Source organism: Poecilia mexicana, unplaced genomic scaffold, assembly GCF_051168715.1.
Source record: "Poecilia mexicana isolate PSO_F unplaced genomic scaffold, ASM5116871v1 scaffold_13, whole genome shotgun sequence".
NCBI classification, from domain to species: Eukaryota; Metazoa; Chordata; class Actinopteri; order Cyprinodontiformes; family Poeciliidae; genus Poecilia; species Poecilia mexicana.
The window spans coordinates 29352089-29376694 of NW_028263382.1; the positions used below are offsets into that span (position 1 = coordinate 29352089).

A 24606-nucleotide genomic window follows, 5' to 3' on the forward strand; every position below is an offset into this window, starting at 1 on the left:
CGTTTTATTGTTTTAGTTTTCCTTTATCATTCGTTTTTCAAGTTCAGTAACGTTAAGTATAAACGACACACTCTTTCTCTCCGTCACAGGACTACGTGTCCTGTATACGCAATAAACTATGCTTCACCATTCACATTATTAAAGAGCTAGAAATCCAATTACCTATTCAAAGTTTGTGAAAGCTGCACCTTTCTTTAAAATTGCAAATTTCAGCCAAAATACATAGGGCTCGTCCGGGATTTGAACCCGGGACCTCTCGCACCCGAAGCGAGAATCATACCCCTAGACCAACGAGCCACGGCGTCATCAACAACGCAACATCGCAACATATCATTAAATATTTACTGAAGGAATATCGATATCCGTTTTTGTTCATACTACAATCTTTTCATGGATCGTCTATATGTGCGGTTTTTCGGTATGGCTTTTATTTAATGCAGCAGCGGTGTTAATGTTAGAAAGAAAAACAATGATGACACAAAGCGATTCAATTAACTTCTTTTATATATCATACATAAGACTGTCTTAATATAATACAAAGGGCATTGTCATAAACACAGCAAAGTCTTGACTAGATCTTACAATCTGTGGATACATGGACTTATCCTTTCCCCCATGCTGTTCAATTCTATAGTGCATGTTGCATGTACAAAAAAAGTGGGGAAAAAAAGTGAAACCAAAAATTGAGAAAAAAAAAAAAGAAAGAAAGAAAAAAAAGCTAAATCCAAGTTAAATAAAAAGGATTTCAACTTCGGTTGGGTGTTCAGATATGTCGACAATTATCTGTGTTTGTGTATAACCCACAAACTCAACAGGCTTATTATGAAAGATGGAACCATTTTTTTTCAACCATGTGCTTCTCATATAACCAAAAGTAAGGTTTGTGATGTACATGCACTTACAATATACCCTGTGAAAATTATTAAGGTTTGAAGATCTAGCTTTCCCTGTTTGATTCAAACCCTACCTCATAGTGTTGTCCTGATGTAGTCAAGTACCTTTGCCAAAAGGCAAGGTTTTGCCACTAAGAAAACAGGAGTTCCTGCCCACTGAATGGTCACCAAATTGACAAACATAATCAACATACCAGCAGGAGCAAGGTAGTGAGTTCTATACTTCCTTTATTAAAAAAATATAAATATATACATAAATTCTATTTCAACTATTAAAAAGGGGCTGCATTTCATGACAACTGCTCTAAATAAGAGGTCAATCAGCATGATCTGAAATAGGCGCACACTTACGAGTCACTTCAGTCAAATTTTTTTCTTTTTTCAGTCTTTATTTTTGGAATGTTTAGTACCAGTATGAGTGCCAGTAATAAAAACCACTGACAAAAGATCTAAATGTCTCAAATTCAGCGGGGTATGAAAATAAAAATAAAAATGAAATAAAACGATTGCAAATCTGCAATTAACCTTGACATCCAGATCAAACCCCAATCTTCAATATAGGTAGCTTTACATTTGTGTTCGTGGAAATACCAAGCATGACTGCTGAAAGGATGGTTTCTCTTAGAAAATAACAGCATGACCTGTGGCCCGCCCTTAATTGGCAAGGTGACAGTGGGCAGTTTTTTTTTTATATGTTTGTTTTTATTTTTCAAATTTCAAAAGTGGTAAAAATGAACAACAGAACAAAGAAAGCACTTTAAAATCCCTGATATAAAAAAAAATATTCTTGTTATTGACTGTTTTGAGGACATGCATGTCTGCCTAGGCAAAGCACTGTTATGGTGGGGCTGACAAGACACCTTTTTTTTCCCTTTGAATAGGACAACAATCATGGGGATTTGCCCTACCAAAATCAGAACTATACCATTCAACACAAACTGGTTTACCACAAATACCCTTACCCTGGCAAGACAATGACAAAGTCTTGCATCACGGCAGAAACTAGCTAAGTTGACCAAATGATGTATGAAAGGCAGCAACACCCTTTGAAATAGTATGATGGGGGGAAGGGGCAAAAAAAAAAGAAAAAAAAAAAAAGAAAAAAAAAATGACAACACAGAAATAGAACGCATTAGTCTCCTTTTTTTTTAAAACCATCAGCCTCTATCTTGCTACTCTGTAGCCTGCAGAGTAACTACCAAGTTCTCTAACATACCAAAGTTTTTTTTTTTTCCTTTTTTTAAAGACTCCCAAAATAATCTACCAATTTAATATGGAAAAAAGTTTTGGTAAAACGTTGCAAACAAATCTGGCCAGAATACACAATAGCCAACGGTCTCCAGTTTTGCTAAAAGTAAATATATTGCAGCTGTTTTGTGTTGACATTAAAATAAGATCTCGATAAACTTTGCGTCAAAGTGGTGAACTGCTACATTATTGGTTACAGACACCTATATGCTATAAAACAACTGCTTTGGTATAAAAACATATCCAAAGGGAAAATAAATTCTTGTAAAATTCACAGCATAATTTGAGGAGAAAAAAGGCAGTCACTTAACTCTTTTTTTTGTTGTTTTGTTTTCTTTTTTTTTTTCTTCAGTTTCCATGTTTTGGATGGAGAGACTTGTGCAGGTGGTTCTGATGAGGGACTACATGCAAAAAGGGGGGAAGGAAATTTAAAAAAAAAAAAAAAAAAAGTAGACTCTGGAATAGAAAGTTATTTCCATTGCAAAATCCTTAACCAGTGAATTTCAAGGAAGTAATGTTTAGGAGGTTGTTGTGTACAATAAGACCCTGTTATGTGGGGCCCCTGCTGAAGACGAAATCTTTGTCGAGAAAGGCCTCAGATTACCATTCTTATTTACCTTTTCTAAGTTGTTTTAAATTTCCTTAAAGAATTAAGGGCTGTCTAGAGAAAGAAGAGAGAAGAGAGAGAGAGCGAGAGAGAGAGAAAAAAAAAATAGAGAAAAGCCATCTTAATTCAAATGATAATGTCCAGCTCCATTTCCATTCCAAGTCCATGAGTCATAAGGCCAAAGGGTTATCTAGAACCAGCCGCTGACTGTCTTCCTTTAACTGGGCCGGATCCTTTCGTCTCCTGTGCCCCGTCGCTGCTCTTCGCCTGTGTCGGGACCCCGCGCCCCCCGGGTTGCGTCTTGTTGGGGACAACAGGGCCTCTAGGCCTGAGGTGGTGGGGTGGGGTCTGGGTCTGGGGGTGGTTGTTGTTGTTGGTGGTGGTGGGTGGGGGGGTGGTGGTGCTTCCCTCCTCCTTTTTTAACGCCGGCTGGTGTCAGTATCCGACCTCCGACTTCACTCCTCCCTCCCCCAAGCGGGAATCCCTTCCTTTTTCCCCCACACCAGGCCAGCACACACGTAGGGACTCCACTGCTATGTGCTCCCCTTTAACAGAGTCTCAAACACACACACACACACACACAAAAGGAAAAAAAAAAAAAAAGACCAACAACAAGAAATATCACCGCAAAAACACTTCCCCCTTGTTGTCAAGCTACAGGATTTACAAGCAGCTTTTATGTGAAATTTCACTTTAAAAAAAAAAAAAAAAGGGCAAAATTAATTACTGACCGAGTGGAAGAGTAATGTCAGGCGCTCCACAGTTTGAACCTAAAAAGGACGCCAGAGCATTTCTTTACCAACAAGCTAGCTGAGAGACGAGCTCCGACCTTTGCTCCTGAAATGCTCCTTCAAAACAAAGACATTTTTTTTGCCACATAATACCATATGGTGATTACTTTGTGGTTACATGAAACTGGTGAAATGGTAAGATGGATGTCTCAATCTCACTATGGTTATTCCGCAGTATTATTTTGTGCCTAATGATTGCAAAGGAAACAAACAAACAAACAAAAAAAAAACTAAAAACAAACAAAAAAAAACAAACCAAAAAAAAGATAAAAAATTACATATATACTTTTTAACAAAGGGTTTGTTGTTTTTTTTCCTCTGTAGTAGCGGTTCAGTGATATCTCCCTTCTGACGTGAGCAGCTTTTTGTTCTCAACACACCTTGTAGTAAAAAACACCACCTTTAAAAATGACGCACGGGGGAGAGGAGGAGGGAAAGGAAAGAAAAAAAAAAAAAGAAAAGAAAGAAAGAAAAAAAAACACACAGCCAAATTGTCAGTGCAGTCACGAACTGGCCATAGAACTCTGCTGCACACATACTCCAGTCATTGGAGACTCCTCCCGGTCCATGCCCTGCCTCATGCCCAGGTGGCCTTCCGCTAGGTAATGGCCAGGCCCCGTGTTCGTGCCCATGGAGAATGCAGGGTGCGCTGCCATTCCAGTCTCCTGCCGTGGGTTCGAGAAGGCACCTAGCCCCATGCTCAGCCCACCGTTCTGACCAAAGTCAAGGGCTCCGGCGGGCAAGTGGCGGAGCTGGTAGGCCTGGTTCCCATGGTTCCCAGTGGAAGAGGACGATGTCGAGGAAGAGGAGGCAGAGGAAGACAGGGAGGTCATGGACAGGTGGCCGTGCACCACCTCCATGGAGTCCTGCGTCGAAGAGCTGTGTGTCGGGGAGGTGTAGTGGCGCGGGCGCGGACGCGTCGCCATCATCTGCCCGTGGTGGTGGTGGAAATGGGAGTGGGGGTGCAGGGCCTTGGGGTGCTGGGGGGGAACGTGGAAGGTGGTCTCCTGAACTGGGTGGGTTTCTCCAGTGACTGACTCGGGTCCGACGCCGCCTCCCCACACCAGTGGGGGTGGGTAAGGCTGTCTTGCCTGTGAGTGGCAGGTGAGAGAGAGGAGTCAGTATCACACAACCTAAAGAGAACAACCGGAATCTACCTGGTTTCACCCACTCTGAAATCCAATAATGTCCAGGGTTTCCCCCAGAAAGCCTGCTAAGCCCAGTGGTAGGGGCAGTTCACCAGCAGCCAGCCGTATTTTTGTGTCAACATTTTTTTTTAAGTTACAAAAATTCAGAGGTGCACAAGCAGAAACCATAATTTAAAAACAATACCATGCAGACGCAGCACATTTGGTGCCCTTTGCCCCCACTATGAACTTAGCCTGATCCATCTTTGGGACGATGGTGGCGACTGTGGTGTGAGTTTGCCTTGTAATCGGCAGGTTGCTAGTTCAATCCTCACTCCACCCAGGTGTCCTTGCATGGCAGCTTTGTGGGGTGGCAAGTAAAGTCTGGCAGCCCACCAGGCTTATAATACATTGGGGGAAACCCTGAATGAGGTCATGTTCTATATCGTCACCTTCCTAAAACAATGTCCCAAGTCACTTTTGGTAAGAAATGTCTTTCCAGTTAGGAAGGTGATGATGTTCTTCTATTCATCAAATTCAATTATTCTTCATTTTCATGTCTTTGAGTGTCCTAATGAAGCACTTTATCATTCTGATGTCATTTCATTTCTCCTAAGGAAATACTCCAAATTCCTAAACTATAATTTTTTGATTTGATCTGGGACACACAAGAGTCAACCAGTCCAAACTGGAATCAGACACAAAAGAACAGAAAAGGGCTCAGATTAAAAAGTTTGAAGATCCAACAGAAGTGAAGCATATTTGTGTCTTTGACGTTTCCTGCCACAATTCAATAAAATACTTCACTACAAAAGAAAATAAATTTATATGACATGGTTTAATTTACATTGGCTTGTTTCAATAATTGAGAAATAGAAGTACAAAGTGACAAAATGGAAATGTGTAGGTATAAAATTGGCTACATGAGAAATGACCTGGAGCCTTTTTAAAAATTATTTTATGCATTTCAATGTTTCACCCTTATTAGATGACCATCTTTGCATTACGATGTCAATGAAGCAGAAATTTGTTTTTCCAGTTAACAAATTTGTTGCGTTAAAATAATTACATTTTAAAAGCTGCAAAACGTTTTTAGAATTATGTAAAACTTTATGAAGCAGTGCATGGTGGGTATTTTTGACATGGTAATCATTTTTTATTGGAACTGTCAACTTGTAGTAAAGTGGAAAAAGCTTTTTTAAGCAAATGTCAAAATCTTTTGAATGAACCAAAACATTATAACATTTTACAATATGGCACCTATTATAGCAATATTAAAACTTCTAATTCCAATATAGCAAGATTAGAAAACTTCATTTGAAAGAAGAAAAAAATCTTTCCAACTGACTAACTGACCTGTGGACAGAGGCTGTCACCATCCATGGCAGGCATGGTCGTGCCAAAGTGTCCTCCACTGTGCAAGTGGTGATGGGTAGGGTCTGATCTCGCTCTGCCACTGGTACTAGTTCCAGACGATCCTCCTGAGTGTAAACAACAAGTGTCACAAGCACATCTTCACCAGCCTCAACCATGTTCTCTGGCTATATCTTTAAAATAATGGATAAAGAAAACAGCAAGTAGCTGGAAGGACGATGCTGCAAACCTTAAATATGAATCTCATTCTAAGCAACAACTCTGAAGAATCTGAGTGAATATGAATTACAACAGCATTTAATTTCCCTATGGGATCAACAAAGTATTTCTGAATTCTTTTTGTGCTACTTAAAAAAAAGACAAAATTAAAAAACAGGAGTTAAGAAGTCAAATATCAAAGACAAGCAAAAACTGGTAAAAAGCTAGAAAAGGCAATGATTGGTGCATCTCTAATCGGGGCGTGTCCCTGCTTCCGGTGACCTCTACCTGAACTTGAGGAGGTGCTGGAGGTGGTTCCCGAAGACTGGGACTGCTCTAATGCGGGGCTCGTAGACACGCTACTGCTTGTATTGGTCCCCTCGTCCGCAGTCTTCTTGAAGAAGCTGTGCTGCAGGGCGTAGTAGGGCTGGATGCGACTCTTGGGGTCGTAGTCCAACATCCGAAGAATCAGGTCCTTGAACTTCAAGTAGTCAGCAACGGCGTGGCCGGACTCCCCCGCCCGCCGGCCACCTGGACCCCCCGTTTCCACACCGAGGATAGAGTGGAGCTTCCGCGAAGCTGGAGGTTTATACTGCAGAGAAATGAAAAAAATTAAATAAAAATGACGAAAATTTAAAACGCAAATATTTTTAAAATAGTTTTCAGTTCATAAGAAGAAAGTTGGCTTCACCCTTTTGCCATCTTTGGTCTTCTTAACACTCCATGTACCATCTGATAGCTTCTCAAAGAACTTCCTGGCTTTGGGGGCTAGGTCCATTATGTGATTAGGTGGGATGCCAAGAACCTCGACTATTTTGTTCATCTGGTCAACCTGGTGGGGGAGTGGGGGAATAAAAAGATTAATTGATCATGCTATACATCATAAATCCTGAGGCAGAACATATCTAGTAATCTTTTACCTCATTGGCTCCACTAAAGAGAGGTTCTCCAGTATGCATCTCTACCAAGATGCAACCCAAGGACCACATGTCGATGGCCAGGTCGTAGGGCATTCCCAGCAGCACTTCTGGGGAACGGTAGAAGCGACTCTGGATATATTGGTAAATCTACACAGAGAAGAAAACACAATAAACAAACAAGAAGCTTTATCGCTCATCTTAATTGCCGATAAAGACGACTCGCGGCTTCGTACCCTTTGTCCCAGTTGGCATGAGCTGCCAAAGTCCACTATTTTGATGGCACTCCTCTTGGGGTTGCAGAGGAGAATGTTCTCCGGCTTCAGGTCACAGTGGATGATGCTGAGCTCAGGCGTGGCCAGGAAGAGTAGTGCCGTGCATAGCTGCTGGGCAAACTTCCGGGTGAGGTTGAGCGAGACGCCGCGGAAGTTGGTGTTTCGGAGCAGGTCGTAGAGGTTGTACGAAAGCATCTCGAACACGAGGCAGAGGTGGTTCCGAAACATGAAGTGTCGCTTTAGGTGAACTGCGGCAAAACAAGTTGGAATTTTATTTGATTTTTCTTTTAGTAAAAGCAAAAGAAAGCCACGTTTTTGCCAGACTGGGAATACGTACCGATGTAGTATTTCATCTCGGTGTCATGTTTGTTCATCAGCTCCAGGAGGCGCACTTCTATTTGGGCTTGGTTGAGGAAAGCCTTCTTGTTCTTGATGATCTTAATGGCGACCCATTCTTGCTCTACTCGGTCGTACGCTTTTACAACCTGAGGGGGAAATGTTTTACCAAATCTTTACACTGGGCAAAAATAACCTTTTTTAAATAACTATTTTTAATCACAATCACTTTTAAACTCACCTGTCCGAATGACCCCTTTCCTATCAAGGAATCAATCTCATAACGGTCCATCCACTTCTCCCCATTCTTGACGATGTAGTCGTAGTTATCGTCGTCATAGCCATCATTAAAGACTTTCCTCTCCTTTTTGTGACTGGAGTCTTCACCCTGACCCTGTTGGTGCCGTCTCTTCTTTTTTGCATAATACACCTGAAAATTCACAGATGAACCCACATAAAAATCACACACAGAGCAAATATGACAACTGACTACGATTTAGCTTTTAAAAGTTTAGTTACAACATTGTTTCATCTGGCATTTTGCTTTATTAATCAGTCTATTTTGGGCTTGCAAATTACATTTAGAAATTCTGTCGGCTTGCATGACCATGTCAAACTGCTTACACGTTTAGATGGTAAAATCTAACAGAATTGGATGGAGTGAAACAAAAATAAGCATACTAACCTCATTGATGTGTTTGTATGTTTTGATAAGGTCAATGGAGAGCTTCCTCAGGGGAGCTGAAGTTGGGTCACGAAAGCGCTGGGGCATGTGCCTCTGGAGTGTCAAAAGTAAAAAAATAAAAAAAATAAAAAAATTAATTGATAAAAAAAACACAACCCATTAAATATATATATATATATATATATATATATATATATATATATATATATATATATATATATATATATAAAGATAACATCACAATTATTAACTGTACATATCATTGAATTTTAAAATGAGTAATTCAGCACAACATGATCAAATTGAAGGGGACATTATTTGACAAGCTGGTACTTTTGCCTAGTGACAGAGGGAAAAAAGAGGGAAGCAGTGTTGCACGTTACAGTAAGTATGACGGTTCTACTAAGTGTTTTAAATCCAAGGGGTGCAGCAAGATGGGGTTAGGATACCTGATTGGCAGTGAGCTGTGGTGTCTGGTCGCTGTACGGTAAGACCGTAACAGATTGGTCAGTGCTTGGCTGGTGGCGGTCACTGTACTGCTGGTGCGTATGGGGCATTGGAGCAGCCATCTGAAGACCAGCAGTGTGTAAAGAAAAAGAGGGCGCAAGCCGGACGGACGAAGGTTTGCATGCTTAAGTCTCTCCTCCTGGGAGAAATTAACACTGTTAGAAGCTGCATTGATTCACACATAGAATTTATTAAAAACACAAGCAATTAAAAGAGATTCATTTACATAGGAATCAATTGCACATCATTTATGTAGCATCAATTTTTTTTTGTCTACAAATAAAACAAATAAAAGATTCTATCTTGCTGTATGGGCACAATATAAACAAAACCTTTATTTGGCTGAATGGAGCAAATATGAACAAAAATTTAAATTTATAAATTTATCTTTATGTATAAAAGACATTTACAAAATGCAGTAAAGTGCAACATTTACATATTGTTAAATTTATAAAGCCCAGACATAAGAAATACACATTAAAAGACGTGAAGAATAACTAAAGATCAGTAAATTGTTAAGATAATTGTCAGTTTAATAAATAGCAATGATTTATTAAACACTTTTTAAAAAAGAAAAAAAGCATTCCAGTATAAGACAAATGTAAAATACAACAGCAATAAATCAACCTTTGTGAGGAAAAGGGAGAAAAACAGCAGGTTTAGCAGTGAGAAGGGGTGAAAACACAGCATCTCCACACTGTACAGTGAATCATCCTTCATTTTAAGCCAGAAGGAATCAAAAAATTATTAAATAGCATGTTCAGCTATCAGCATCTCTCTCCAGACAACACAATTCACCAGTGCTACACAGTAACCACTATTCAGAATCCCAGCAACAGCACCTAATTAGCATAGCCTATCACCACAGAGATACAGCGTGATTTGGCAAGCCCATCAATGCACAGACCAATCACAACGCAGTATGCAAATAGCCTACTTTTGTTGCCAGGGCAGAGCTGCTCCCATTTTCCAATGAGAAAACAAGAAATAAACAAGAAATAAAATTGAACTTTGGCACACTTAGACGTTGCTTTCAACACAAGAGCCTGACAGCAAAATAGCTGCACAGCCCAAAACCTGCACTCCATCTAAGAGCGTTAGAAAGCTGACCCAGCTATGGAAAAGCATAAAAAAAAAAAAAATCCACACATCCACTGGCAGAAAGAAGAGGAACTGTAAGATGATAGACCACAGATCAGCAACGCATCTGAGAACTAGCACATACCTTTTTTTATTCCCCCTTTCCTATCCATTGTATTGTCATATTTACATTTACAAACTAGAAAATACATTTATGTTAACTCTTAAAAATTTACTAGATAAACATAGGCAGTTTAAGAAAAATAAAAACAGGGATATTTTACGAGGACGACATCTTCAATTATTATTCTGCTTTTTAAAAACAAATTAACCTCTTCGAGCACTGTTCTTTAACTGTTATACACACATACACACACACACACACATATATATATATATATACTTATATATATATGTATGTAGATTTTTTTTCTCTGATTTAAAATTGTACTAAAATGTTGGATAAGATGCCAAATTTAAAGCAGCCGCACAAGGGGAGAAGAAAGAAATGAAATGTAACCTATACCCCCACCAATGGGTTTAAGGTTTACCATACATCAGCTAACCTGGATGCATCTTCTGTAAAATTTCATATCATCCTGGGAGGAGAGTCCAGCAGCAAACCACAACCCACTATAAAGGATAAAAACACAAATATTACAAATATTTACTGTTCATGTTTCATCTAATTGCGCTGAAGCTAGAACTTTAGCTGAGAAAAAGGTGAGAAACGGACAGACGAAGAGGACACCCCGAAAACTTTTTTAAGTGCGCCGGGTGACAGGATTCTGTGGGAGTTCGACTGCTGAAGATACAATTCCTTATTTTTAAAAAACATATATATAAAATTGAAAAAGTGAGTTTCATGTGGTTCAAAGAGAAATGTATGTAATTAATAATAATTTTTAAAAAAGGGCATGAAGCTGTTGTAAAATAGATAAATAAATGCTGAAGAATAAATTAGTTTAGAGAAGCTCAGAGCCCTGAACAGTGGAATAGAAATTATTACTGCTGAGGGCCTAAAAGAAGGTTGCTCTCCTCTCAGTTCATATGCTATTTAAAATCTGCTATTTATGACATGAAATCATCTTAAAATAGGCAGTTGTTAGCCATAACCCCGGTGGAGCAGCTATATTTACAATATAGGTCTTTGCAAATTTACCAAGAACTGAAATATATAAACTTTGGTTTATATTTTATTTTATAAACACATCAGCTAGCATTAAACTAAGACAACTATGGGTTTCATTTTATAATAAAAAAATGTATAATAAAAGTCCAGGTTAGAGAATTGAAACAGTAATGGCAAAGAAAAGCCCTTTTTGTCAGCACACTTGTAGCTTTTTTTTTTAAGTTTCTTCTAAACGTCTGCTAGATCCTTAATGTTCAGTACTAACATATGAACAGTTCCTTTCCTGGCTCTAGTCATTACGGCATCCGCGGGCCTATTTATGTGTAAATATAACGATGGTTAGCTCGATATTAGAAGCCGAATTATGCCATAAAGAGATGGATAGAGATCCCAGCAACGAGCCTGTGTGTCATCTTCTCACGCCCAACCGATAGATCCATTCCAAAGCTGAATCAAACAGAACTCATCCTAACAATTAAAAAAAGGAAAAGAAAAAGAAAGCCCCAATGTAAATAGACGCATCCCGAATGGCTCTATACTTACAGAAGATTGGGTAGATCTCGTCATGGTTAGAATTTAGGATGCATATTCAGAGTTAATTTCCCCACCTCTCTTGCTACATATCGTTCGTGGGAGACTCGAAATCCTCAAATAGATGACAAACGGATTCGGGCTCACGTTACCGTTAGCAGACCAACTAGCTAACGTTGTCGTCGTTACCCTGAAAACTGCGGGACAGACGAGCATATCTGCTCACCAACCCGACGTTAGCTGGTGACGCTGTGTTCAAGCCAGCGGGCTGTGGGGCCCATTCAGCTGGTTCGTCAACAAGTCAACGCTGACCATTAGCCGGGTTAGCTCAATTAGAACGGTTAAACCCGAAACATACCCCCCGATATTACCAAAGTTAAGCACTGACAGCAGATCAAATCATGTGAGGTAAGCTAACAGAGCTTCAATCATACAATGACAAGGTCTAATATAGCAGGGCTAGCAGTAACTGTGCCAGCATGACACTCCGTCCAAACTCAGACATATAACTCACAGTCAGCTGGGATGCTCCTCCCGTCCGACATTACAATCCATCCCTTGACCTACTGACTGAAAACAAACGTTAACCAGAACCGGATTCGCGAATTGTTAGCTAGCCGCCACACCAAAAAAGCTACCATTTTCAACTTCACTACCGCGTCCATCATTGTTAACCATTCACACAGCACACACATCAGAGAAAAGGCAATAAATGAACGATAAATATGCAACAGGACAGCTTGGAATTGCTCACCTCTGATGGCACGATCTTCATTTAAAGTCCAATAAACTGTATGATGAGGAAACTTATCCAGTTCGAGATTCTCCCCTCCCTGTACGGGTTAGCGAGTAAATCCAATTCCCCGTCCTCTGGCCGGCAAAAAAAACTCTTAAAAAACCTCGTCAGTCATATCCTGTGAGCGCTTCATGTCCAAGGCTTTGATGACCAACATCCACGATCGAAGCAAATTTATCAAATGTTTTTATCAGCTGATGACAAGCAACATGCTAACTAGCGCTAGCTGACAAAATGAACGCAGCTAACGTTAGCCGCTTGCCCTGACTACTAGCCTGAAGCTAACGACTGTAGCTGCCGCTAAATAAACGTTACGCCAAATTCTGATTTAACGCCGTCTTTGCAGCCAATGCGTCGGTCTCTTCGACGGGCGCGACAACGCGGTTACATCCAGAGCATCCTAGTCACCAAACAGAAGCAGCGTCCTCTTATAATTTTTGGTCAGGAATTTTGTGTCAATTTTCACAAAATGGCGCGCGGTCCAAACCTGCGCAGTGAACCGGCCCGGTGGACCAGAGACACGGACAACTGAGTTAGAGCGGCGCCGCCTAATTATTCCCAACTCTGTTAAAACGTCGGCCTCTCGATCTTCTTAATCCGTTTCAGTAAACGCGTTTCGAAATCCGAAAACTTGAAACATATATCCACTGACAGCATTATTCCGGCGGGAAGGGAGAACATTTGAAAAAGACTGAGCTGGGGGGGGAAAAAAGCCTCCTGACAAAATGGCGATGCTCTAGCTTGTTGCCATGGCAACTGTCAATCAAAAAAAAAATGAGGACCCGGATGTACCAATGACGAATAAATTCTGAGCTGGCCAGCGTTACAGCGCTCACACACACAAACTGAGGGAGACTCTACAAATAATAGAAATGAAGAAATAATGATGATAATAACATTGTTGTGGAATATATTCTACTGTTCTTTTTATTGAAAATGTTAAATAAAAATAAAATGTGGTGTTAAGTGAAGTGAGATAGGACTTTCTAGGTCCATATAATTATAATCATGCTTGAAAATCAGTTGAATAAAAAAAACATAATACGTGAAACTGAGAATTGTATATATACATAAAAATTAATAACTGCTTTCATTAATTTTTATTTTCGTTTATTTTATCTTCAAATTTGTGATGTTTAAAAAAGAATATGTGTATGTACTGTGGTGTGAAAAAGTCTTTGACCCCTTCCTAATTTCCTTATTTTTCAGATGTTTGTCACATCTCAGTGTTTCAGAATAATTGAAACTATTAAATATTAGTCAAAGACAACACTGGCAAACACAAAATGCAGTTTTTAAATGAAGATGTTTGTCATTAAGGAAGAAAAAGAAATCTAAATCTATGGCCTTGTATGAAAAAGTGACTGCCACCTGAACCTAATAACTGACTGGGCCACCTTTAGCAGTAACAAATTTAATTCAAATTTAAATTCAAATTCAAAAAAATACTTTATTAAATGTTGCTTTAACTTATTTCAAGGTTCTTCAACAACTGCAATAAAATGTTTGTGATAACTGTTGGCCCACTTTGCAGAATTGTGGAATTCAATCACGGAGGGTTTTCGGGCATGAACTGCATTTTTAAAGGTGACTAGGCCAGTCCAAAATCTTTATTTTATTTTTCTCCAGTCATTCAGAGATGGACTTCCTGTTGTGTTTTGGATCATTGTCCTGCTGCAGAACCCAAGTTGGTTTCAGCTTGAGGTCACGAACAGATGGCCCAACATTCTCCTTCAGGATTTTTTTGGTAGACAGCAGAATCCATGGATCCATTTATCACAGCAAATCTTTCGGTTCCTAAAGCAGGAAAACATCCCCAGACCGTCACTTTTACTGTGAGTACGATGTAGCTTTTTCTGAAATGAGGTGCTACTTCTACCCCGGAGCTTGTAGGACACGCACCTTCCAAAAGAGTTCAGTTTTAGTCTTATCAGTCTACAGAATGCTTTCCCAAAAAGTCTTGGGAATCATCAAGATGTGTCCTGGAAAAAATAAGACGCGTTTTACTGTTGTTTTTGCTCAGCAGCGGTTTTCATCTTGCAACCATTTTTCTCTTGTCTATACGGTCAAAGAATGGACACTACTCAGTGAGAACTGCAGTGAGGCCTGCAGTTCTTTGGAGTCATTGTTGCTACACTCTTGGTAAATATGTTATATATATGGTTTATAATTAAGATTAAAGGAAAGTATTTTATTATATGAACAGAAGTGAAGCAAGTCCCATGCCAGGTCCATGCAATTACGATACGACACAAAACCAAAAAAATAACAACAAAAAAAGAAAATCTAGTTGTTCAGAATATATTCAAATGACTTGTAAATAAAAATCAGCACTCATTCAGGCTTTATAAAATTTATTAGGAAAGATAAAATAATAGCGAAGTTTTGTTTTACTTTCATCGTATTGGTAATTTTTTTTGTATCAACATCTCCAAGACAGAACACATCCAAGGTCAAAACATCTACAAGAGAATATCATGTAATTTTTTTAAAAGCAGGTAATGCTGACAATTTATTTATTTATTTTTCCTGCTTTAATGATAAATACTAAATGTTGAAATCAAAGTCAAAATGTTGAGAATTTCATCAGCTGTTGTTATAAACAAAAGTAATGAACAGTGCATCTTGGCTCCAGTTCGTTACTTGAACTGTATTGTTTAAAAAAAAAAAAAAGTTAAAATTTTCACAAAATATTAAGAATCAATTCTATTACCAGACTGGTAAGATCAAAATAATAACATAAAAAATTAAATCAATTAAATGTCAAGAAAAATGTAAAATTATTCATGAATGTGGGTGGGCAGCATAGTGGGGAAAACAATTTACTCAACTGTAATCAATTTAATATACTTTAGCTCAAGTAGAAACCAAAATTTATAATTAAAAAAATCGACTCAAGTCAGAGTAAAAGCAAGAACAGGACGAATCAGCTGATCTGGAAGGCAAGTTCCACCTGTGGCAGCGGTACCAGCCAGGGATCAGTAGGTGGCAGAAGTGAGTAATGCTCCTTAAGCTGAGCTCTGGACATTTTTCCAGAGAAGAACCTGATTCCCTCCAAGATGCAGAACAAAACACTAGTCGCTAATTTAAGCTAGCAGCAATTATTTTCTATAAGCAGTGATGACCTTAATATTTCATTCACTCATTTATCTTGATTTATTATTACTTACCATCAAGTGCACAGATGGACACTAAAGCATGTATTTTCCAGCCATTGCATAGAACAATCACTATGTTAGCTTTAGTTGTTATGAACAATCTGTATATATGAGCACAAATTTGGCTTCGCAATTTGACTCCTTGAAATTGGGCCTCTGTCTCCTTAAGAAGCTCCCACTCTTTCTGAAACTCCGCCTTCAGGAAGTCGACACAGCAATGCTTCTCATTATGCCCTTTACAACTGTTCTTAGGAGTGTTGGACTGAGATGTAGCTTGTATGATGAACTCAGCAGCTGAGCAGTTCAATCAGGTGTTTGCTACTTGCTGCTGCCGCTAGTCTGGAGGAGCTGAATGGGGGAGGTGCAGGGGAGGGAAATAGGTGGGGATTTGGGATTTGTGGAACCAATAGTTTTGGCACCCCTTATTGGCTGCCGCAAGAGATTTAAGGATTTCTCAAACATGCATTTATTATAAGCAACACTCCAGGTATGTTTTTTTTTTTTTGATGAGGGAATAACAATATAACATGATATAAAGCTCAAAATGTTGATTTTACATAATACCTCCCTTTAAGACTTTAATTTCTAAGTGTCAATTGTCAATTTAAAAGGATTTGGTGTTAGGTCCCAGTCCACCCTCATTGAAAATTAGACTTAACAAAACTATTGTCAGATGAAAATAGGGGACCGTCAATGGTGCAAAATCAATTAATGCATCTGCAAAATCTTAAACAGAAACAAGTGCTTTGCTAAAAAAAAAAAAAAAAAATTATATATATATATATATATATATATATATATATATATATATACACTTTTTGAGATTTTTTTCAGTTTAGTCATGATTTTAAACTTACCCAAAATAGTGCAAAATTGCAAGGTGAATATTTCACAGAGATCATTTAGTGTAAATTCTAGTGTTCTGTGAAGGCATCTGAAGTTCATAAGAAAAGTGAAGTCTGGAGAAGCTTAAAGCAGATTTAGGTTATAAAACAAGATCCTAAGCTTTGGCGTCTCTCAGAAGTCTGTCTGTCTGACTGCTATCTGAAAATGGAAAGAATATGACACAACTGTAAACCCAATAAGACATGGCTGTTCCAAACTGACAGGCCGTCTAAAAGCAGCATTATCAGAGGACATGGTAGCTCCACAGCAGAGCCTGCAGGTATCCACGGCTCAGTAAAGTATAAATTTTTTAATGTAGCCCCATGAAGTTTAGAGCGTGCTACTCTTTAAAGACAAGACTTTGACTTAGAAGGATTATTTTATGGTGAAGTTGGTACTAAAACCCAAATAAGATGCGGGGTCATGAAATTGAATAGACTTTTACTGTCCGACAACCCTCTTGTCTGGGAAAAAAAACAATAACAAAAAAACAATCCCGCCAAGAAAGGTTAAATTCTTCAACACTGATGAACAAGACTCATTGTCAATTTAAGGTGTGCAACCAGTTAATAATGCTTTATCCTAATAAATGAAACAATCAATTAAAATATGCATTTTGTATTTACTCAGTTGATCTTTGTCTGGTATTAAAAGTGTGTAAGAAAAATATTTTTTTACTTCTACACATATCAGATGATTTTTTTTAATGTCTGTTCACTTAGGTGATAATTCAAGCTGTTCCCTTTGTTACGTTTCGCCAGGAGGAAAAATAACTTATTTACTGACTATTGTCTCCCAGGTGGTCTTTGTTAAGCAGCCTTGATGAACAGACGTGTTTTTATTTCTGCTTCAAATCAACAACACTATTTGTTATTTCTTCTTTGACATGTTCATCTTCAGATTTTATTTAATCTGTGAAAGACTTTTGCTTTCTTCTCTTTAAATCCGTAAAGATGCACATGTAATAAACGATTTTGGTGCTCTGAATGAAAATTCTTCATTCGACTTTCTCTTTAATTTTAATCCTTCACAACCTAAAGCAGCATCTATTTGACTTTCCATAGCAGTTGTGTTACATTGTGTGGGGTTTTATACACCACTAATTTTCCAAATGGAGCTACTGTGACTGTACCAGCTGATTTATAAAAAGTAGTTGTTGTTGGGTTTTTTTGTTTGTTTCTAACGGTCAAATTTTATTAGGTTAAAACACTTGAATAACACATTCTAGATTATGCTTAACTTACTTTAAACAAATTTACAATGAGCATGTTACAGGAAAGTGTTCCATCTAAAGAGTTAAAATGGAAAATATCCAAGTCATGTGACATATCTGTCACAATAACAAGACATACAAGAAGATGCTTGAATCATACTGATAGCATTTTAGTTGTCTTTTTGTGTTTCATTGGTCTGACACACATTTGAACTGATTTGAATAATAAAAAGTTGAAAGGATGTCTTTATACAAGAGCAAAAAAAAAAAAATCACTTGAGCTTTAACTGTTATAAAATATGGGCAGGTTTGTTTCTTTGAACGTGCATTTAAATTTTTCCACAAAAAAGAAAAAAGAAAAAAATCCCAGTAAAAGTTCTCAAAGTAAATAACAACATGACAACGACTAACAATGATAACAAGTAATACAAGCGAACTAAATAAAATTTTCAGCCAAACACAACACAACATCCAATACAAAACGCACTAATACAAAGTAAAATGTTCCAGTATTTTTCAACCAGGCTACATTTGAGTCTGGTGTTCTCTCCAGTGGTATTCAAAATTTAGGAGAACTAGCCCCCCTTTAGGGAGCAAATCAACAACTGTGCCCCTCCTAACTACATTAGTGCTATTATTTCTGTAAACTTTGTGCTGCTCTTATATTTGATATTCCATTCATACATGATTTGCTGATGTTTTAGATTTGTTATAGGAGCTTGTGGTGAGTGAACAGGCAATACAATCAACTTTATTTAGATTGCAATAAATAAGTTAATAAATGGACATCAAATAATAATATAGACTGACAGAAACAATCTCCCACCCCAGCATTACAAAAGATGTAAAAACAAAGAAATAAAAAAACAGAAAAATAAATAAATGGGTCAATGGCAGTTTAGCTAAATAGCTAAAGATCCTTAAAACATTAACCAAAAAATAATCAGCAGTCGTATTTCAGGAACTCAAATACAAACTTAGCAAAAATAACCAAACTTCACTACGGAGTGCATTTCTGTGAACGTGGAAGTGGTAAAACAGAAAACAGAACCAAACAACACTTCCTATAGCGTTAAAATGAACAACTCTTGAAAACAGGATCCAAACAACCGGAATATCAAGCAACTTACCGCTACATTTTGTAACTCCATATCAAGTTTTCATCCAATTTTGGAACGTAAAAGGCCAACCGCCATGCACAGCTAGAGCGCCCCCCGGTGGCTGGATGAATGAACGGGTTTGGGTGAAGTTGGCTAAATGTCCGAAGCTACTTTCCCCCCACCCCCCTCATCTTGCGCCCTCCCTGAAAAGCTCTGGCGCGCCCTAAGAGGCCACTGCACATTTTGAAAAGGTCTGACCGAGTCTGTCTTTGAGAGAGCATGAGACGATCATAGCCAGCCAGCTGAGAGACAAGTCTGAAATACTTTTAATTCCCACTTTGTGCCAGCCACTCCTGCAACAAAAATAAAAAAAAAATTGTGCCACAAGGTGCGCGCATTAGGAATTTGGAAAAGTACTTAAATAATGTTGATAGTCAGCATAAAGCGAAAACCTATTCTGTTTATTTCCATCAGTGGTTGTTTTGTTTCGTTGTAAATAAAATGCAATGTGGTTCAGTGCATTTTTTGTCATGATAAATAACTATAACATTATAACATTGCTAAGTATCATCATTAATACTGGGAGATGTGAAAATAATTTTTTTGTCCAAATTATTGAGTTATTTTATTAATGAAGAACACTTATCCAAACCAAACTGGTTCCGTGTAATAATAATAATAATAATAATAATAATAATAATAATAATAATAATAATAAGTATTTGTCTCCCAAAACACAAAAATTAATTGTTACATTTTGTGATACTTATCAATGAGTTGCTTGCTGTGGAGGCATTTGCCCCTGTCTTCTATCCACAATAGCTTTTCAACTAGTGAGATTAGATTAATCAGCCACATTAGAGGGGTTTTCTAAAGAAGCATCCTGTTTAAGATCAGGGGATGAAAGAAAAAAGGAAACAAGTCTTTCATCCAGCCTGTCTGAGAACAGTATACTCTTTTGTCACAGGATGGCAGCAGAGGCCCACTTTAACTCTGCTGATTGCGTTGATTAGATGACGTCCGATTTTTATTTCTTTATTTGCTCTAAATTTAGTCTAGATTGAGTCCAGTAGCACATTACCTTATGGACTAGCTAGATAAACAAAAATGTTTTATACTTTATGAGAACCAAATTTATTTGTCCAGAATAATAAAAGTTTCTTCCAGAAACCTAAAAAAAAATATTAGCAGGATATAATATCCTGCTAATATCTGTCATCTGCCATGTGACAGTCATCAAATAAATGCATCAGAGATTAAAATAATATTAATTTCTCCCTGAACCGTGATGGAATTAAAACATTACAACCAAAACTAACTCATGCAGAACTAAAATAAAATAAAATCTAAATTAAATAAAACAATTTACATTCCAACAATTTTGTGTACCTGAGACTTTTGTGTTGGAACAAGTATAATAATATACTCAGTAAATCTTTGCTAAATACTCTAAGTTGTTAATTATCTACTAGGGAACATTTTTTAAACTTAATTTTAAATGGTTAATTTGAAACTAATTAAGCATTAAGTTTCCTGCCTTCTCTGCTGCACTTTTATTGTGATAGAGTTACACAGCAAAAGGCCTGAGCAGCACAACGTCTTGGCCGAACACATGCTATCCTTTAGCATGTGTTCAAACTTTCTAATTCAAAAAAGACAACAGAGGAGCTGCGGTTTCACTAAAATGACTTCATTCATTGTAACTGTAATAGTTATTGTGTTAAAACCTCTTATACCCTCAGGGGGTATAAATAAATTTAAACTTAACATTTTGGGCAAAACCTTTATGCGGAATAGTTTTTGAAAGATCAAAGCCTCTTTTAGCGGATAATAAAAAATAAAAAAAAATTTAAAGGCACCTGGAGCCTTTGTTTACAGAGCGAGCCGAGGTCGTGGCAGCTGGACCCACCGGTGGGTCCGTCGGGTTCTAGGGGTTTTAAGTCACTCAAGTAGTGACATTAGAAATGTCTCACCTGGACGATGGGAGAAAATGACTGAACTGCTGCTCCGTGGTCCAAAGTCCTTTTTGTTTCAAATGAAAGTGAAGTTTTCATTTCACTTTGAAATCAAGATCCCAAAGTCTGGAGGAAGAGTGCGCTGCAAAAACACCAAACCTTACCAAAAACACCAAACCTTACTGGTTTCTAATGTAGACATCTTTGTAACCTGAGATAAGAGAAAACTAACTTAAAAGTAACTTTTTAGCAAGAAATATGAGCTTGTTTTAAGTTGATAATTCCTTAATATGAATTAAAAAGTATTAGTTTCCCTTATACCATGGGCAAAATGGTGGTTTAAGTGAAATAATCTACCAGTGGAACTATTTCTTTTTCAACAACATTAAGGACTTATCAACTTTTAAAAAAGTCGTTATTTGTTCTTTAGCAGTATCTTGCTGAAAAGTTACTTTAGTTACATTTTTGTCTTATTTAAAGTGCACTAAGATATTTGCACTAGAACGCAGACCACACATACTTGGTAAGATTTTGTGTTTTTGCATAGCGAAGAGGGACAGAATCCAAACTGCTTGAGGTCCAAGTGTGATGTTATGTTTTAAAATCATTGCAGCCATCTTCTTGTTCATTTTAGAGCACTTCATGCTCCCTTCTACTGACAAACTTTATGGAGATGCTGTTGTTATTTTCCAGCAGAACACGGCGCCTTGATGGCAGAGCCAAAAGTCCAGAGTTAATGACCACGGTAGAGAATCTATTGTCAAGAGGAAGATGAAGGACTCCTCTAGAGACAACAACGCAGATGAGTTTTCTTCTCTCTTCAGCAGCAGCTCGGTTTCACCGCCTCCATTCCACGCTGCATGGATGCAGTAATTCATACAAAAGGAGCTACAGTTGAATATTTAGGACGTGGACGAGTTTTACAACAACCTGATATTTAGGTTGGCCAAAAATCATTAAAATACTTAGAATATAAAACTAAATGCCACTTAGTTTTCCCTGGGACTGCTAATTTTGACTTTTGGCTGACATCTCATTCAGCATGTTTATTTTTCAGCAGCAGCTACATATAACTACGGTGTCCCTCATGGGTCCATCCTAGGAATTATTGTCGTTTTTACATATTCCCTTGGGGATTCCAATTTAGGAATATACAAGATTTTTTCCTCATATGCACTTTTGATTACATCTACTTTACCATTTATGTATTTGCTCATAAATTAAAATAAATAATGCATTCATGAAAACCTCTGCTGTACTGACTGAATTACGACGAGTCGATGGCAGATGACTTGATCCTCCTCTTTTGGATTTCAGACTTTGAAGATGTTAATATCATTGGGTTTTATCACTTCACAGAACATTAAGGTAGCACGATGTAATTATCAACACCTCTATTAATTTAATAAGGATCACAGAAGCATATCATATCTTTAACAACTTTTTTACAATATATAAAAATATATATTTTTTATATTTGTATTAGCACATAGACCAGTCATCTGCAGCCGATTCAAAGTAAAGCTGCTCATCTTTTCAAAGAAGATTAAAAAAGTGAGATTAGGTTGCAAAGGAAGCAGAAAACATTTCTGTGAAGTAACTCCACTCAGCTTGTCCTGGGCGAACCCTGAGGCATTTCCAGGTCAGAAGGAATCCATGTAATCCCTCAACCAGCCAGTAAATACAGACCATGTATGAATGATTCTGATTTTGCTTGTTCTTTATTTCTTTTGTGCACTTTTCTGGAACTTTACTTTGCAAAGTAACACTTTTATTTTTGACTCCGACATTACAACCCAACATTTTCTGCTGTGTGCAGAAGTGTAAAACAATTGCAAGCGTCTTGTTGGGCTCAGCGCTCACTTGATCGATCTATTATGCATATCTCTTCCATGGTCAGAGACAAAGATAAGAGTTTATCCTCTAGATAGAGAAGCTGCCAATTTGCCAGCATAATAAAAGTCAAGTATCCAGACTCTTTATATATTTTTTATGCGCAGATGAAGATCATTAGCTGCTGTTGGAAATGGTGGTGGGGGCGCGGGGGGCGCGGGGGGAATAGTGTTTGAAGTTATTCTTCAGTAAATGCCCACTGATTGGTCTTGATTTTTTACAAAATCACTTAAGAGGTCAGTGATTTTGACCAATTCTTTTTTTAGATAACATACTGAATGATTATACAAAAGTCTTTTTTCCCCCCAACCTGAATTAATTTCATAAGAATGTAAATTATCCACTATTCTTTGTGGGCTTAATCCATTTGGTTTAAAGTTGGAATAATTTCTTCCTGTTTATTTGAATAAATTTTAACCCACTGTACGCTGATTATATATTGTTTAGTATTAAATACCAAATGGGGAACTTGCATTCAGGTTTTCAGATAGCACACGACAGTAGCTGCGTTTCCATTAGAAATGTGTACAAAACTTTGTCTATGGTCCACTAATGGCAAAAGGAGAAAATTCCCAATTTTGTGGCTTTTCCAATTCCAGGAAACATCAATGAAATCACATGTGAAGTTTGGTCAAGCATCATCCTAAAATTATTTCCTGTCGCCTTCTTCTTCGTGGGTTGCGCCAGTGGCAACATCCGGTTGTTGATCACGTGACTCGTGGGATGTGAAAAAAAGTGTTTCCGTTACGTAATACCTAACCCACAAACCCTAGATCACAAGCATTCCAAGGCTTCTAAACATACCGTAATCAGCTGGGAAAGGGAAAACCTGCTAACAACATGAACCGTTTCCTCTGTAAACTCAGCGACATCCCGCTGTCAGACGATTGGCGAGAATAGAAATACCATCCATGGGCGGTTCTAGCTATTGGCCAACAGGGGGCAGTGCCACTGTACAGAAGAGATGCTAACTCAACTTCTTATGGCAGAGAGACACTAACTAGTCCTTTAGACAACTTAGTTGCACTTTTAGCTTTAGTTAGAATTACTGATTTTGTTTATTAATTAATTATTATTATTATTATTTAAATCAGGGCTCTGCAACCGGTAGCTGAGGAGCTGCAAGTGACTCTTTGGCTCACTTAATATATTAAATGATGTTTTTTTAAAACAATTATTTCATTCTGTGCTCCCATAAAAAAATAAATAAATAAATAAACAAACAAACAAAAAATTAAAAAACACTGACCCCACTCTGCCTGCCTCTGGTAAATTTGGGTTAGAACCGCCACTGCAGGAACCAACTTATCAGGGACTTTATGCTCCTGGCAGGGTCATCCACACTGCAAAACATTTGAAGGTGGTTTAACTTGAAAATGAAGGTTCACCTGCTGCCTTGAAAATGCAACTAAAGCCAACTAGAATTTTATTTTTGCTTTAACTCTGTAATTAAAGTTCATTAGGATGATTTAACAACAAGCGACAGGTTGTTTGAAGATTGTTCTTTTAAATTATGGCAGCTCATTTGTCTTGAATTGTGAGCCGATTTGATTTAATACTGTGCCTTCAAGCAAAATGTTTTTTCACATTATGGAAGAAAACTGTTCTCAGTTGAACAAGCACACATTTCTGCTTAATTTTCACTCACATCATGGTCAAATAACTACTTTTAAGTTAGACAAATTTAAATTTCTGATTAAACTTGCATCAACAATATATCTGGTCATTTATCTTATTAAATGAAAAAAAGACCATCAACAAGGAATTTTTTTTAAAAAATGCAACAGAAAACATTATTTTAATTTCAGACTTTTTCACTCCCAACTTGTAGTAGGCCATAAGTCAGCGATGCCTTTCTCTTGACACCCCAGATTGTGTGTGCATACAAGAAATAAATCTAAGCTC

At 37.7% G+C, this 24606-nt stretch overlaps 1 protein-coding gene and 1 non-coding gene across 3 annotated transcripts; both read right to left on the reverse strand.

Moving 5' to 3' along the window:
* Nucleotides 1-225: 225 nt before the first annotated feature.
* Nucleotides 226-297, reverse strand: trnap-cgg (transfer RNA proline (anticodon CGG)). The gene has a single exon. It is a non-coding gene; the product is annotated as a tRNA-Pro (tRNA).
* A 189-nt stretch (nt 298-486) lies between these two features.
* dyrk1ab (dual-specificity tyrosine-(Y)-phosphorylation regulated kinase 1A, b) lies at nt 487-13410 on the reverse strand. 2 transcript variants are annotated; one of them, XM_014980409.2, is made up of 12 exons: nt 12456-13410; nt 10605-10671; nt 8901-9097; nt 8452-8544; nt 8008-8196; nt 7768-7915; nt 7392-7678; nt 7159-7305; nt 6930-7070; nt 6527-6830; nt 6023-6147; nt 487-4630 (listed from the first exon to the last, which is right to left on the reverse strand). In XM_014980409.2, the coding sequence occupies exons 3-12, from the start codon at nt 9018-9020 to the stop codon at nt 4043-4045; spliced, it is 2142 nt and encodes a 713-aa protein (XP_014835895.1). In that variant the 5' UTR covers nt 9021-9097; nt 10605-10671; nt 12456-13410; the 3' UTR covers nt 487-4042. The 2 variants fall into 2 exon arrangements, with proteins under 2 accessions (XP_014835895.1, XP_014835894.1); XM_014980408.2 differs by lacking the exon at nt 10605-10671 and having other exon boundaries at nt 12456-13409.
* Between the last annotated feature and the right edge of the window lie 11196 nt (nt 13411-24606).